Source organism: Chelonoidis abingdonii, chromosome 5 (genome assembly GCF_003597395.2).
Source record: "Chelonoidis abingdonii isolate Lonesome George chromosome 5, CheloAbing_2.0, whole genome shotgun sequence".
Lineage (NCBI taxonomy): Eukaryota > Metazoa > Chordata > Testudines > Testudinidae > Chelonoidis > Chelonoidis abingdonii.
Window position 1 is genome coordinate 128389391 of NC_133773.1, and position 15294 is coordinate 128404684.

At 40.9% G+C, this 15294-nt stretch overlaps 1 protein-coding gene across 5 annotated transcripts in view; it reads right to left on the reverse strand.

The window, feature by feature from the left end:
- Positions 1-15294, reverse strand: part of FGFR3 (fibroblast growth factor receptor 3) — a 75817-nt gene that overhangs the window by 43894 nt on the left and 16629 nt on the right. For 4 of the 5 annotated variants that reach the window (XM_032767911.2, XM_032767910.2, XM_032767908.2 and 1 more), the window contains exon 3: positions 1559-1822. The exons of the other annotated variant lie outside the window; for it this stretch is intronic. In XM_032767911.2, coding sequence (XP_032623802.1) covers positions 1559-1822 — 264 coding nt within the window. The remainder of the gene's footprint in view (positions 1-1558; positions 1823-15294) is intronic. 5 annotated transcript variants of the gene reach the window in all.

A 15294-nucleotide genomic window follows, 5' to 3' on the forward strand; every position in this document is an offset into this window, starting at 1 on the left:
CATGAGCCCCAGAGGGTCATGAGGTTATTTCATGGGGGGTCACGAGATGTTACCTCCACCCCCAGACGTTGCTTTGCCTCCAGCATTTATAGTGGCATTAAATGTACAAAATGTGTTTTTAATTTATAAGGTGGTCACACTCAGAGGCTTGCTTTATGAAAAGAGGTCACCAGTACAAAAGTTTGAAAACCACTGCCTAAATCTATTTAATCAGCATTATTATCAACTAATGACACTGATGTTTATCCAACCACCTCACCTGTCCAGCAGTTTTCAATAATGATGAGTGTTCTTAGCTAATTATCTACTAATTACTTGTCAGAAACTGAGACATTCTGGCACCCTGGAGTTCAGTAATCTATATGTTTGGAGCAGTTTATGGTCATCTAGCCCTAATTATCTTAATCATGCTAAAAAGGTCAGGCAAATGACAGGAGCTGTTTCATTGATATATATTTGTTTGAAAGTTTTGATATGTTCCATTTAATGCCATTGAAAACCAGGAGTTCATTTCCACTAGAATGAGAAGTGGACACTGCACATATTGGGGGCACGCACACTGGATGTCAACACACAGACTCCACCTAAAGCTGTCAAGTGGAAACCAACTGGTGTGAGGAAATGAAGGTGCCCAAGAGAAATGTTATGAAGAACCCTTAGCGGGAAGGGCAAAACAGTCCATCATAACACCACAGAGCAGATGGAAGCAGCAGTTAATGACAGAGAGATGGAAGGGGCCAGACGGAATCAGATGTACATTTTTAACAGTGAGAGTAATTAACCACTGGAACAATTTACCGAGGGTTGTGGTGGATTCTCCATCACTGGCAATTTTCAGAATCAAGATTGGATGTTTTTCTAAAAGATCTGCTCTTGGAATTATTTTGGGGAAGTTCTATGGCCTGTACTATACAGGAGGTAAGATTAGATTATCTCAATGTCCCTTATAACTTTAGAATCCGTGAAAGTCTGTGTTTCCACCCTGTGTGCCAACATTAGCGCAAGAAGGATGTGGTAATAAATTTCATGTTCTAAGATTAAGTACCAGATTCCCAAATAGATTGTGTACAAAAATGATATTTCTAAAATGAATCTGCAAATTACGTCATGTGGTTAGGGAGGAAGTACTGTCTATTCACTAGAACTGGGGATTAGTAGCCAGGACTCCTGAGTTCTATTCCTGACTTTGCCACTAACTTGCCCTGTGACCCTGAAAACAAGTCACTTAACCTCAGTGATCCTCAGTTTACACATCCACAAAATACCTCAAAGGGGTGTGTATCATTTAAGGAACTTTACCAAGTACTGTGAATTAAATATCTATAAGCATTCAAGGGGATTTTGGTTTTAATTTGTATAACAGCATTTCCAAAGCTCCCATGACATAAATCTCTAGAATCTAACACTTATTACAGAAAAATGGTTTCTACTTTTGCCTACTTTGACTCTGCTAAAAATAGAAAGTTCATGTAGATGCCCGCAGAACACCAGCTGTGTTGGCCATCTGTAGAAGCAAGAATAAAACAAAACACAAAAAAATGTGCATTACAGCACTCACCTGTTACTCTGACTGTAAAGTTACCCAGAACCTCACTGGAATGCCGTGGCTTGCAACTGTATAGCCCAGAGTCGTCATATGACACATTAATGATCTTCAACAGTTTTTGTCCAATATGAGTTCTGTTGGTCGCTGCAATCCCAATGCCATCTTTGAACCAGAAAACTGACATAGAAGAGCCCTGGGTGTTACAGGAAAGTTCAATGGTATCTCCACTTCCAAACACCAATTCCTCCAGAAAGGCAGTCTCAGTCCCCAGATATTCTATGATGGAGAAGAAAATAAATAATTAAATAAAGCAGGTATCAAACACTGATCCAAGAGCCTGGCATGACTGATGACAGCAGCCATGGCAGCTATATCCTTGCTAATCTCATGCACATAGAAGCCAAGAGATGAAAACTGCAGAAATGCCATTATTGGTGACAAGCAATAGTTAATGTTAGTCAGATAACATCATTCAGCAGCGTACAGGTACAGGCAGTCCTCGGACCAAGTACAGGCAGTCCTCGGACTTACAACACAATTGGTTCCTGAAAATTGTGTCTTAAGTCGAAAATGTCATAACGCGAATTTCCCATAGGAAAAACGTTGGATCAAGCATTGTAAAGTCAAAACCAACATCGTAAAGTCGAAACACGATGACAATTTATAAACGTCCCAAGTGCTGTTTGTCGTAACTCAAATGTGTTGAGGGCTGCCAGTACTTTAATAATAGATCACTTAGAGGTACTGACTTGGCACCATACCCTGCTTGCTTTACTCACTGTGAGTAGAGTCAATGAAGTGAATGAAATTCAAGCAAAGTTGCAGTATGAAAACAGTAGGTGCTGTCAGTGAAATAAATGGCTCTGAATTACCACCACCAGGTTTACAACTTGTACCCTAGAGCCTCACATTGCAATATGTCAAAGGTCAACAGGACTGAAGCAGGACTAGGCAGGATTGGGCCTTCTGCGTTTGTTTGGTTTTTTTGTTTTGTTTTTTGGCAGTTGTGTCAGCATTGCCACTACAAAGCCTTCTGTTTTTTTGAGGTCTGTAATTCAACTACAGACATTTTCTGTAAGCTGAAGCTCACTACCTTAGGTATCAGGCCTGGGGCTTTCTTTCTCGTTCTTCAATTAAACAACATGTTATTTTGGCCAATTTTAAATTCAGGCGGTTTTTTGTTTGTTCATTTGTTTTTGTTTTTTTTAAGAAAAGAGAAATAGTAAAGGAGGGAGGATGATTTTTGCTCCCTTATTTGTGTATGTTATGTCAAATGGATAACTCAAGGTTAATATCTAGGGTGAAATCCTGGCCCCAGTGCAGTCAATGTCAAAGCTCTGCAGGAGGGGAAAGACTTCACCCCTTGTGCTAAAGTATGGTCTTTCACTTCAAAACACTTTATAAACCATTACGCGTCTATTCCCCTCTGGGAAGGGGAAACATGGGGGCATCTCCACAATAAGTTATCTAAGTTCTATTCCTGCTGTTCTCCTTGTCCCAGAGCTTCCCATTCCTGTTGCCTGTCAGAATTAAGTGTTGCCCTCCTCCTGATCCCCTAGCAAGCAGGAAGGCAAAAAAAATAAAATAAATAAAAATCACTAGAATCGCAGTCATGCACACACAGCGTCATTGTACAGCTTGGTTTCTGGCAGGGCTACAGAGGCCGTCTCCACTCCTTCTTGAGGCAGGAAAAAGCGAGAAAAATGGCCAAAATGTGGGATAGCCTATAAAATGCAGGTCAGTGAGGCTATATTCTTATGTGGAGTCATAACCACATATGCTGCTGCATGCTGGGTGGGCTGGGGCAAACAAATAAGTCCCTGACTTGAAGTGCTCATGGTCCACAGTCCAAATCCTAATCCCCTGAGAGTCTCTGCCCATACTTCAATGGGGACACTCATGTGACTAAGGATTTGGCCCTTACCGTGGTCATACTTTACAAATCTAGAACACACACAGACTGGCATATGGTTAGTACCACTGGCATGCTCCATGGAACACATGGACCTTAATGAATACTGTGTTTCAGAAATATGAGGTGGTGTGATGGTGCACAGAGAATGGGTGAAGGAGACACCAGGAGAGAAGGCTGGACAGAGCACAAGGGGCAGGAGGAGTTTTTAAAGTTAACCAACCCATTCAGTAGCTCTGAAATAGCCACTGCATTCAAAACGGATTTGATCTATCCAGCCAGTCAGGAGCCACACAGACAAAATAAACCTAAGGCTAGAGACAAAGCTCGAGGCATCATATTCAATCATGATGTTCCAAAACACAAGAGCTTGTAGCAACAATGCTGCAGCATATTGGGCAGTTACTGTAGTAGAATGCTGTAGCGTTTAATTTCATGAGATGGGGACAAAAGAAAAGAAGTTTAAAGCCTAGATGTTTCTCATATGTAAGCTGTTTGTTTAACTTCCATCAAACAGTTATACATATACATTGAGACTGCAACTCCAGGGGCTGATTTTGCACTGGCATTGATTTTACACTGGTGTAACTATTTACTTCAAACAGAGGTGAAACCCTGGCCCTGCTGATGTCAAATGCAAACACTCCCATTGACTTCAATGGAACCAGGATTTCACCCTCCATCATTCAAAGAAGATGGGTCCAAACCTATGATTCAAATACACCTTAAAATTGGCTCAGCTTCAGATCCTTGTCCCAATCTGAGGAAGTTCAGGTCTGGATTTGTAATTGGACATCAGTGGATCAGATCCTCAGCTGGTATACTCAATGCAGCTAAACCAGTTGACACTAGCTGAAGATCTGGGCCTGTATCTTTAGGTTTAGGTTGTTGTCCTGTGGCAATTAAGTGTTATGATTTGAGCTGGTCAAAAAATTGGCCTCCCCTGGATATTTTTTATGTTCAGCGGAAATTGGAATACCAAAATATTTCCGCCATAAACTTAAATACTTAAATTTGTAAGTGCTGCTCAGTTGTTTTATGGAAGTTGTAGGTCAGGTGCCCCATGTTCCCATTCTTCTTTATAGGCTTCGTGCTCGACTACATATCCATGATGCACCATCGTCTCCACTCTTGGAGCGAGAGATGGTACATAATGAGAGTCATTGGCCATAGCCCCTCACGGGAGATGTCATCTGGCTGGAAGCCTGGCCACAGAGGAAAATGTGAACATGAGGCAACCAAACTAGAATCCCCAAGAGGCACTGCAGCAACATTCACAAACTGAAATATTTCAGTTGTCAGGTGTTCAGTTTTTTGATGAAAAAACTAAGTTTCTGCAGAAATTACAAATATTGCATGAAAATTTTCATTTTTTCAAAAACCCAGTTTCCCACTGAACAACAGTTTTGTGGGAAAACTACTCACTGTCACCAGACCTGGGAGATCCCTGGGAAGAACACAGCTGAGACAAGGAATACTGCTAGCCAGTTAAAGATGGCTTTTCCATTTTAACTATGAATTTCCTTGGTTTTGCTGGTTTGCACAACTTGAGTATTACTTCAATAGCACGAACTTCTGGCCTACAATGTAAGGACCCCCCATATAGCTTCACACTTGCAAGCCTGAGTACTGTTCTTTGTCTATTGACCTTGATGGAAGTTCTTTCTAATTTAATCCATTAGAAAACAAACCCCATGCAGCTGCACAATTCATCCATATAAAATACATGGTTTTACCCAAGTTGTTTGCCAAGTGATCAAGACTTGTATATTTTGGCTTTTATATCATAAATTCACCAAACAGGAACAAGCCCAGACAAATACAAACTGCACTGAATGGAATAGCCATTTAAAAATAAGCCTCCCTTTTGAAGTGATAATAAAACTGTTTCATGACAAACTCCTTTTACAAAAGTCATTTTGGGGTTACTGTAATAAAGGACACATTTACTCTACGCTCTAGACTGGCAACAGCTGGGGTCTGAGGTCTCTGCTTTGGCCACAGCACTGTCAATCTGTCATTTCTGACAGCTTTGTTTTGATGAGGGTTGTTAGGATGATACCTTGCCCTTCCCCATGCAATGCTGCTCGACTGGATCTCAACTGAGTTACTTAGCTATATCTATCTGTTTACCTATACACAATGTGTCTATACACATTTTAATCCATATGGACAATTGAAAATAGACAGGTCAGTTTTTCTAGGCTTCTTTTCTAGTTTACTTATAGACTCAGACTTTAAGGCCAGAAGAGAGAATCATGATCATCTAATCCGATGTCCTGGACAGGCCACAGAACCTCACCCACCCACTCCAGCATTTGATCCCTAACCTCTGGCTGAGCTGGTTTAAAGCCTTCAAGTTACAGAGAATCCACCATTTACAGTAGTTTAAACCTGCAAGTGAGCCATGCCCCATGCTGCCAAGGAAGGTGAAACCAACCCCTTCCCCGGGTAGTCTCTGTCAATCTGACCTGGGTGAAAGTACCTTTCCCTGACACTAAATACGGTCATCAGTGACACTCTGAGCATGTGGCCAACACCACCAGACAGCCACTTGGCAAAGAATTCTTTGTAGTAACTCAGGCCTTGGCTACACTGGCGCTTTACACCGCTGCAACTTTCTCACTCAGGAGTGTGAAAAAAACACACCCCTGAGCGCAGCAAGTTACAGCGCTGTAAAGCGCCGGTGTAAGCAGTGCTTTACACTGCAAGCTAATCCCCACGGGGAGGTGGAGTACCTGCAGCACCGGGAGAGCTCTCTCCCAGCGCCGGCGCTGCAACCACACTTGCACTTCAAAGCGCTGCTGCGGGAGCGCTCCCGTGGCAGCGTTGTATAGCTGCAAGTGTAGCCATACCCTCAGAGGCTTCCCCATCTAGTGTCCATCGTTAGAGATATTTACTACTGGCAGTCGCAGATCGGCTACATGCCACTGTAGGCACTTTCCTTGGTCTTCTCTCCTGTGAAGTGCCTGCCTAGCACAACTTTGGGAACTGTCAAAATAATCATTAGTTTCACTTCCAGGCTCTCTAGTCTTGCAACATCTGTTACTATTGTTGTTTATTTGTAGTGGTAGGGCCTGGAGGTCCCAATAGTGACTGCAGCCTGACACAGTAAGAGGGACAATCCCTGCCGCAAAGAACTTATACCTGAAACGAGAAAAGACAAGCATGGGAGACTGGAAGTATTTCACAGATGAAGCACTGAGGCACAGCTGGGTTTAGCGTGCGGCTGCCGGGAGGTGTTGGTGGCCTATGATATACAGGATGTCAGACTGAATAGATGATCTGGTGATCTCTTCTGGCCTTAAACGCTACGACTCTCAGAGTGACTTGCCCACAGTCTAAGGGGAAGTTTATGGGCACAGCTAGAAAATTAATTCAGATCTCCTTAGCCCCAGGCCACTGCCTTAACCACAAGACCATCCCCACTCCATTTTCAATGGAGAATACCGTTTTCAATGCCCTTTCTTTCAAAAAATGTTCATGAACTATTTCTGTTACAACTAAATCATAAAACTCCTCCCCATCCCCAAAAGAAAAAACACCACCTTAATTTGGGACCTAAATGACCTAACACTGTCTCTTCAAAATCCATTGACAGTTACAAACAAGTACTTTCAGAGTTATAAATGATCACAAGGGTTATGGGAGCTGACTACGGCACTTGCCAACAGTGCTAGAATTAATGAGTATGAAGCTTTAATGGGTTCTTACAAAGGAGGAGGTAATTTAGGTTTTGGACTCCCATGATATGACTAAAATTCAACCATTTATTAGTTTATCCAAAGCAGTAATGAGCAGAGAATTACCAAGAGGCACTTCTAATGAAGATCAGCTCTTGTAGTAATGCATGTCACTGCTCGAAAGACCTTGCAGCAAACTTGTTAGAGAAAAGATGCAATTTTCAGACTGGTTAGAATTTGAAAAAAAGATATGCCCCAAGAGCTAATAAAGAAATGTCTTCTACAATAAAAAGCAACTGGCTTAGCTCTTCCAAATGACTGTGTGTGCATTCACTTATAAGATACTTCATATCTCCCTATTTGCTTGGCTCACCCATAGCAATAATTCACTTTCTGTATGGTTTTTAGTTCCAATGTTTAAGTATGTCAGTATTTCCATCAGATGTCTGCTCCTCTTAGGCATCAAAACTCATTTTGGGATGAACCTGGAAACAATTTTTTTTTTTTTTAACTCATGCAGTCGTTTTTTAACTGCAGCAGTACAGTTAGAATTGTGTCTCTCTCTATATGTATTGCTCTTATCATGCACCTAAACCTCTGAACCCGACAACGATGTTTTACAGGATCATTTTATTGTTCCTAAGTAACAAGGGACTAGGTGATTCTGCTATTTTACTTTCCAATAGATATTTTACTCTTTGAAAACTGGGCAGGTAACATGCAAGATTTTAATGAGCACAGCGGTAATAACATTATATCTATCCCTTACTTCATTTTAATTCTACAGACAGAAACTCTGTACTACATAATTCAGCAACTATATTTTATCATGACAAATCTGTTGTGACAGCATGTTAGGTAGGAACATGGGAGTAAAATACTGCATCAGACTATCTGCCTATTGAGTGTGGTGTCCTGTTTCTAGAGGAAGATGATTACACCCATATAGTACTTGGCCAATAGTGTGAAGCCTGAAGTAAGGAAATGTGTTCGTATATACTTAGATGCCCCATATCTTCACAGAATCTCATCACCCCAAAACTAGCAATGAATTTAACCTCATCACATCCCTGTGAGGTAAAGAAGTATTATCCCTATTTTACAGGCAGAGAAACTAAGGCATAGAGAGATTAAATAATTTCCCCAGGGTCATACAGGAAGCCTACGGCACAGATGGGAGTAGAAGACGGATCCCTTGCATCTCAGCCCAGTTTCTTACCCACCAGACCATCCTTACTTTGTTGAGTAATCAGTTTATTCCATCAGACTTGATATCTGACTTCCCTTCTCGTGACTTCCATGCAAGGGTTAATAGGGGTCATAATTATATTTCCACAGCACTCACTGACTCAATATATAACTTCTATGTGGCAAAATATCCAGGTACCATAGGGCACACTTTCAACCTTCACTTCAAGCATCTTTGCTTCCCTCATTCAAACATCTACTTGTGAATCAAAGGTTGGAGGAAATTTTTGTTCTAGAAGACACAGGTTAAAAATAATTCTGAATAGAAGGCATGCTGAGTTCTACCATTTCCTGTGTTTTTTCTCATTATACTGACAGAAAGCTATTTATGTCTTGGGGGGAAAGCTACATAGGTTGAACTTAATTTATTCCTGCTGAAACTCCACTGAAGTCAAGGAAGTAACATTATGGAATTATCAGTCCTGTTGCCATCTGCACCTCCTTTCTATTTAAGGTGCATGTATTTCATACTGCACATGGAGCCCCACACAAAAAGATAGTCACTCCGCAATCTTATCAAAGTGTTTGATTAATTCAGTATTGTGAAGAACACACCTTGTTACCTGCAGGGGAGCTAACCTGTTCCAACCACCTTTCACCTAGAATACAAACTATGCAAGGTATGTTCTCCTGGTAAAGTTAATTTATGATCACTCCACGGGAATTGAGCTCAAAATTATACAGATGACTCTGTGGAGCAATGAGACCAGAGCTCTGAGGCCCACTCAGCCCTCTGCGTCACAGCAGATTTTGCCAGGTGGTGACATAGAGCTGATATAGCCAGATCCTCTGCCTTCCCCAGCATTTAGGGCATATAGGGTAGTTCCAGGAAGGGGACGTGGCCAAATGAACCACCATGTTCCAGCCATCCCCAGCTCGCAGCTGGTCCCGCAAGGGCCATAACTCTACTGAAAAAATTTAGAGCAGCTCTGGCAAGCTCCAGGATCAGGAAGTCTCAAATAGCTCTGACTCTCTTCCCACCCAGCTAAGGGCAGAAGCTAACAGATACAGCTGAGCACTAAGTCCATGGGACCAGATTCCAATTCCAATCTCCCAGCAAAGGAAGTCAGGAGTAACTCCATGAAGTCAAGGAAGTTACAGAAGCATCAAAATCAGAGTCGGATAGAACAGAACCAGGTAAACTCTTGTGCTACCTGATTCTGCTCCTGTTATTCTTCCTTCCTCCATCATAAACCCCCTCACTACCTGCGTATGTCAAGATCTAGCCACACTCCCCAAAGCAAGGACATCCAAGGTTCTCATCAATCACAGATACAGAGCGACGTGAACACTGCATTGCCATGTTAGCGTGGAGATACTGAATGATTATGTTTCTTCGTGGGTGAGTGAAGTGTGTTAGGCATGTCACAGAACACAAAGAAGAAACAGATCCTGCACCAAGCAGCTCCCAATCTACATCCAGACATCCCATTAAAAATGGTAACACAAAAACAGAGGGGAGGGAGATGGGAGGGAGAGCAACGGGTTACAATTAAGATCGTGGGATTGCTTGTTTATAAAGCACATTTTGTCAGTAAAAGAGAAGGTCAAGGGAATGACCCTTGCAATGAGTGGGGGAGTTGATCCAGGGCAGCAAACATCAAATGTTGATGAAATGTCACCAAACAATGTCAGGCTAGCATGACGAGATTATTCTGCAGTGCTCTCCAATTTTACATAATGCAAAATCTCCCCCCTCTGCTTCTGGCTGCAGTGATGCTAACAACTCCAGTCCTTTTGCTCAATGCTCTCTGCTCCTGTGGCTCAGATAGACGATCACTGACCTGAGATATTTATACTGCTTTGCAGAGATCACATTACATAAATTTGATATTATAATGCCAATGAAGCAGCAGTGCCTTGTTGAAAATGCCATTACAGACTTAATATAATGGCTACATAAATGTGCCAACATGTGTTAGGAATCAAATAATCAGTGTGGTCAGGCAAAACCAATTCTGTTGCTTTCTGTGTAAGATCTTTGACAAATGGAGGAAAAAAGTCAAATGCACAGTTCTCGACCTTCATGGATCATTTTTCCACAGTGTCAGGCTGTAACCAGTGATGGCCCAAGAAAAACAGTGTCTTTCCTTTCAGATAACAATGCCATCTGGGATGTTTCACTAGGTAGGTGTTTGCATTAGCTTCTTTGGAAGAAACAATGATCAGTAATTGTTCAGGCGTTCAGAAACTACTAGGGCAAAAAACTCTCTGCTTCTTTAATAACAAAAGGGTGCCACCTCTCAGTACTATTCTGCAGTCTATTTTAAACCTTTAAAAACAAGACTGAGATCAGATGAAAGAAGACAAATTCTTGAAATGACAAAAGGCCAAAATTCACAAAACTGGTTGCCTAAGTTATTCACCTAAATCCAGGTATGTGGTCTGATTTTCACAGGCAACAAGAATAGGGATTGGGGTTGCCCAACATTCCTGAAAAATCACAGGCATCTAAGTACAACACTGAAGTGGCCTGATTCACAGAAACAATGGGCACCCAGCTGCCTGCCCGAAGTCAACGGGAACTCCTGGGTGCTCCACACACTGTTGAAAAAATCAGGTCAGATGTATAGGTGGCTAAACAGCAATTGAGGGGCCTGACTTTAGGAAACCAAGTTTGCAAACAGGTGACCTTAGTCTTTTGAAGACGCAATTTCATCTTTCAGCAGTAGTTTGTGGCTTTTTGTTTTTAAAAAGCTTTAAATGCATTTCAAAATAATAGTGAGAACCAACTGCAGTATAAAATAGTTTATCACAATGGGAGCCTCCATACTCTGGAACTGTTACTGACCTGGGTTTCTTCCTAAGAAGTTAATGTTCTTTTACTAAAACAAAGCAAACAGATTAACTGCCATCATATGACCACAACTGTATTTAGAAAAATGTTAGTCCTCTTAGTAAAGACTTAATTAAAAATAATAAGCAGATTTTGTTTCATTTGTATGTTGTTTTCTTTATAAACTTGGATCGATGGAAAAAAATCAGTAGTGTTTGGACTGGATACAGTCATACTGACTTTGAAGGACTTCTGGGATGGAAAAGCAGATGTTACAAATCTGCCTCATCTATTGAGCCACTGTTGACTCTCTGTAGTGCAAATCCTAATTTACATCTGCATGAAAGGTTTCAGAGATTAAATGGCATTCAAGGAGTAATATTAACTTTTCTCCCTCCCTCCTATCCTCGTTTGAATGGATTTACTACTAGCAATTAGTTTTCTGTTTCATCAACCAAGTAGAAAACAGGATTCATCAGGATTCTACAGTATTTTGTTTTTAATGGAGTGTTTTCTTAAATCACCTAACTGAGATACCGAGTCAGAAGAAGAAATAAAATAACACATATAAAATAGTTACAGACATACTCTGGCTCAGATTTACTCTCCTTTCTCATAAGGTGGCAAGACAAACATGTCTCATTATACTAAACGAGATACATCTAACAAATTGGGAGTATTTAAAATCTACCCTTAAACACAGGCCTTCGATGGCTATTGCACGTCCAGAATTGAGGGCAGGATTTGGGCTCTGTGTTTTTCTCTTAAAAGCAGTGGGCCACAGTGACTGCGGAGTTCTTCTTAAAATCTGGTGCACTATATAGCTCAAAAGCGTTTGCATTTGTTTCACAATGTGGGGATCCTTAAACAGAACTTCAATGAAAACGACAGCGACCAACCTTGATATTATCCCAATTATGATTCAGAAGCATTTTCTAAAAACAGGTTTGAAGTATCCTTGACTTATTAATCAACACACAGGATGCTGCAAAGGCATGGGATTTTGTGTTTGCAAACACAGGATGTTGTGAGGTGCCCACATTTTACCTGAACTGGGACAGCAGAAATAGTTGCTCAAAACAGCCTATGGAAACTACAAGCCCCAGAATGCAATGCACTGCCTTGATGCAGAAGAAGACAGCGGGATCAAGATGGAGCTCTACACGCTGGGACCTGTAGCCCTCATGGATTGAAGCTCCCTACTAAAGATGAGGGAATAGAGAGCTACCTTTTTAGAACTCTTTGTGCCATGTTTCAGGCTGCATTTTAATACATTTCAAAGTTGGCTAACAGCTGCTGGCAACACATGCTTAGCACATTCTGAGTCTCTCCTCAAGTTCTGAGACATTTATGGGGGTAAAGCTAGACTGGCAAAGAGACAAGGAGGAACAAGACTAAATATCCTGCTGCACCTGAGAGAAGCTACTGACAGGCAGGCTGAACTGCATAAATACAAGAAAAAGCAGCAACCAGCCTTCTGTCCTCACAATGTTTTAAGCATAAGGGGAAAGGAGACTGCCAACACAACGTTGCATGTATCGTTAGTATTTTGATTTGCGCTCCTTATACCCAAGGATCTCAGAAGGCCTTACAACAACTGGCAGGTTCAGTTTCTCAATATCCCTATGAAGTAGGTAAATATTAAACGCACCACACAGGTAGGGAAATTAGGGCACAGGGTGGCTAAGGACTGGATCCTGTTCCCACTGGAGTTAATGGATGTCTTGTCACTGATCTTTATGGGAACAGGACATAATACTTGTCAAAGGCCACTAAGGAACCCTGTTGCTGAGGTGTAACAATTTCTCAGCATCCCAGCATCCAAACCTTGAGCATAACCACAACATCCTTGCTCCCCTTGCCGCACCAGCCCACACAGCTGGGCTGTTGCGAAGGGTACTGGCTAGGCTCTTGGGAAGCTTGCAATAAGATTAGGCAATTAAGTGAACAAGTAGTACAAGAGGTGTAGGAGAGGGAGAGAAATGCAAGATTTTTTTTAAAACTTCGCTATAAAATCTTTCAAACATATACATCATCATTATGAAGGCAAATATTGCAAAGATTTAAAGGCTGTTTGGGGGTATTTTTATTGCGTTCTCTCCCTTAATTCCTCCACCTCCTTCCAAAACAGTTAATCTCCCGCATACTGAGACTTACCTACCTCAGAGAGGTGTTTTGACAATTAGTTAATGTCTACATGTGAGTGCTCTGGATGTGTCATGAGACAAACATTTAAACAGTGCAAAGTTCAGCAGGTCTGAATGGAGAAGTTTAGATTTAAGTTTTGTTTCTGAGGCAGTTACTGAAACAGCAAAGATTCAGAGAGCTGCAACTGTTTCTTTTTCATTCCCAGCCAGGACCAGCCTGGGCATTTACTAGTGATGCTTTATGGAGTCTGCTTTGAGATCACATGGCATCAGAAAAATCTACCATAAAGCCCCAACCTTTCCCCTTCAATTCACAGCTATGCAGATACCAAATCCCAGTTCCTCAGAATTTCCTTGCACTTTTAATGTGTGCTCCTCTAATCTTCATTTAATGCAGGCAGCTGGCTGTAAATACCCCAGAACAATGAGTTTAATCCTGAAAGCCCCCTGCACCAAAAACAAAGCAAAATAAAAAGAACAGCCTCCTGACAACAAGATGGAGAAATCCAAGCTATCCACTGGGCCAAAGGAGGAGAAAGACACAATGAGCTAAATTTTGCCTGGTCTGCTAATTAGAAACGGAAGCTACTACACTCTGGAGCCAATGTTTAGGGGTGGGGGAGTTTTCATTCTATTCAAAAATGAGCTTCCAACTGGGACCATATTCACTCAGCATTAATTGTCATTCCAACTACGAGTGTCCTAGTTTCAAAATGAAAACTACTCTCCAGTGCAGCTAGTGAAAGCTAACACCAGTTTCAGTGCATTAAACAGCATTTATTGACTGAATTTTCCCACCTACTAAAACTTTAATAAGCATTACACCTCAAAACTCCTGGCCCTGTTTCCTCAGTCTACGTTCTCCTCCATATAAAGAGGGAAACTTCTACGTGGAGATTAGAATTTAGTGTTTGTAATTATGAAACTATCAATTGTCTTTAGTTCAGTAATTTTAAAAAATACACTTTAAAAAACTCTCACAACACATATTAGGAGATGGTAAAGGTTTCTGGGACATATTTTTATGTGTACCATGGATCATATTTTGGGAGTAAAATAGAACCAAACAAAAGAATTGTTTTTCATTAAAAAATTATCTTTCTGTAATGATATAAAATGGGCCCCTTCCATAGTTCCTTATTCTTAAGGATGAGCTCAGAGCAAGTGTCTTCAGGGCTTAGACTCCTTTCTACTAGTTATATTTAATAGTGTCAAAATAAAATAAAATACATAAATTTGGTGTATTTTCATTGTATACTTAACAAAACCGAAGGCCAAACTTCTCAAGGCTAGGCATCTAAATCCCAATCTAAAATTAGTAGCCTGATTTTATAAAAGGTACTGAATCCATTAAATTCAATGGAAGCTGTGTTTGCTCAACAGCTTTCAAAACCACACCAGTTATTTCAGTGCAAAGGGTGGATTTAGGTGCCAGGCTTCCCAGTTTGAAAAGCTTGTCTGTAGTCTCCAATTTCCCTTTCTGTGGGGTTTTACTGAGTTTTATCCATTTTAACTTACGCCAGAAACCATGGAGATGGGTTTTAAAAGCACATATAGCACAGAGGCTGCAACATTCCATCTACTGCAAAACTTCGCTCTCACCCCTCAGCTTTAAAAAGTGAAGCTTTCTGATATTGTATATAAAAAGTGGGTGTTCAGAATGTCTCTTATTTCTCTCTCTCTTTCAAAAAAAATAAATCACTATAGCTCCAAATTAAATATTCTGTTAAATTGGCCTCTAGATTTTTAAGCTTGTTTGATCTTCTCTTTCTACACAAATTTCTGTTTTCACATTGCTGCACTCAAATGCCATGGTAATGTCTGTTTCACTTCTTTAGCAGGAAATACAGTCAGTTCTTTATTTTTATTAAGTCCATGAAGTTATTCAAAATAGACGTGGAAAACAAACCCTAAATTATCAGAACTCGTTGGCTTAAAAATAACATACATGCACACAAATCCGATCAAATGCAACATTTGAT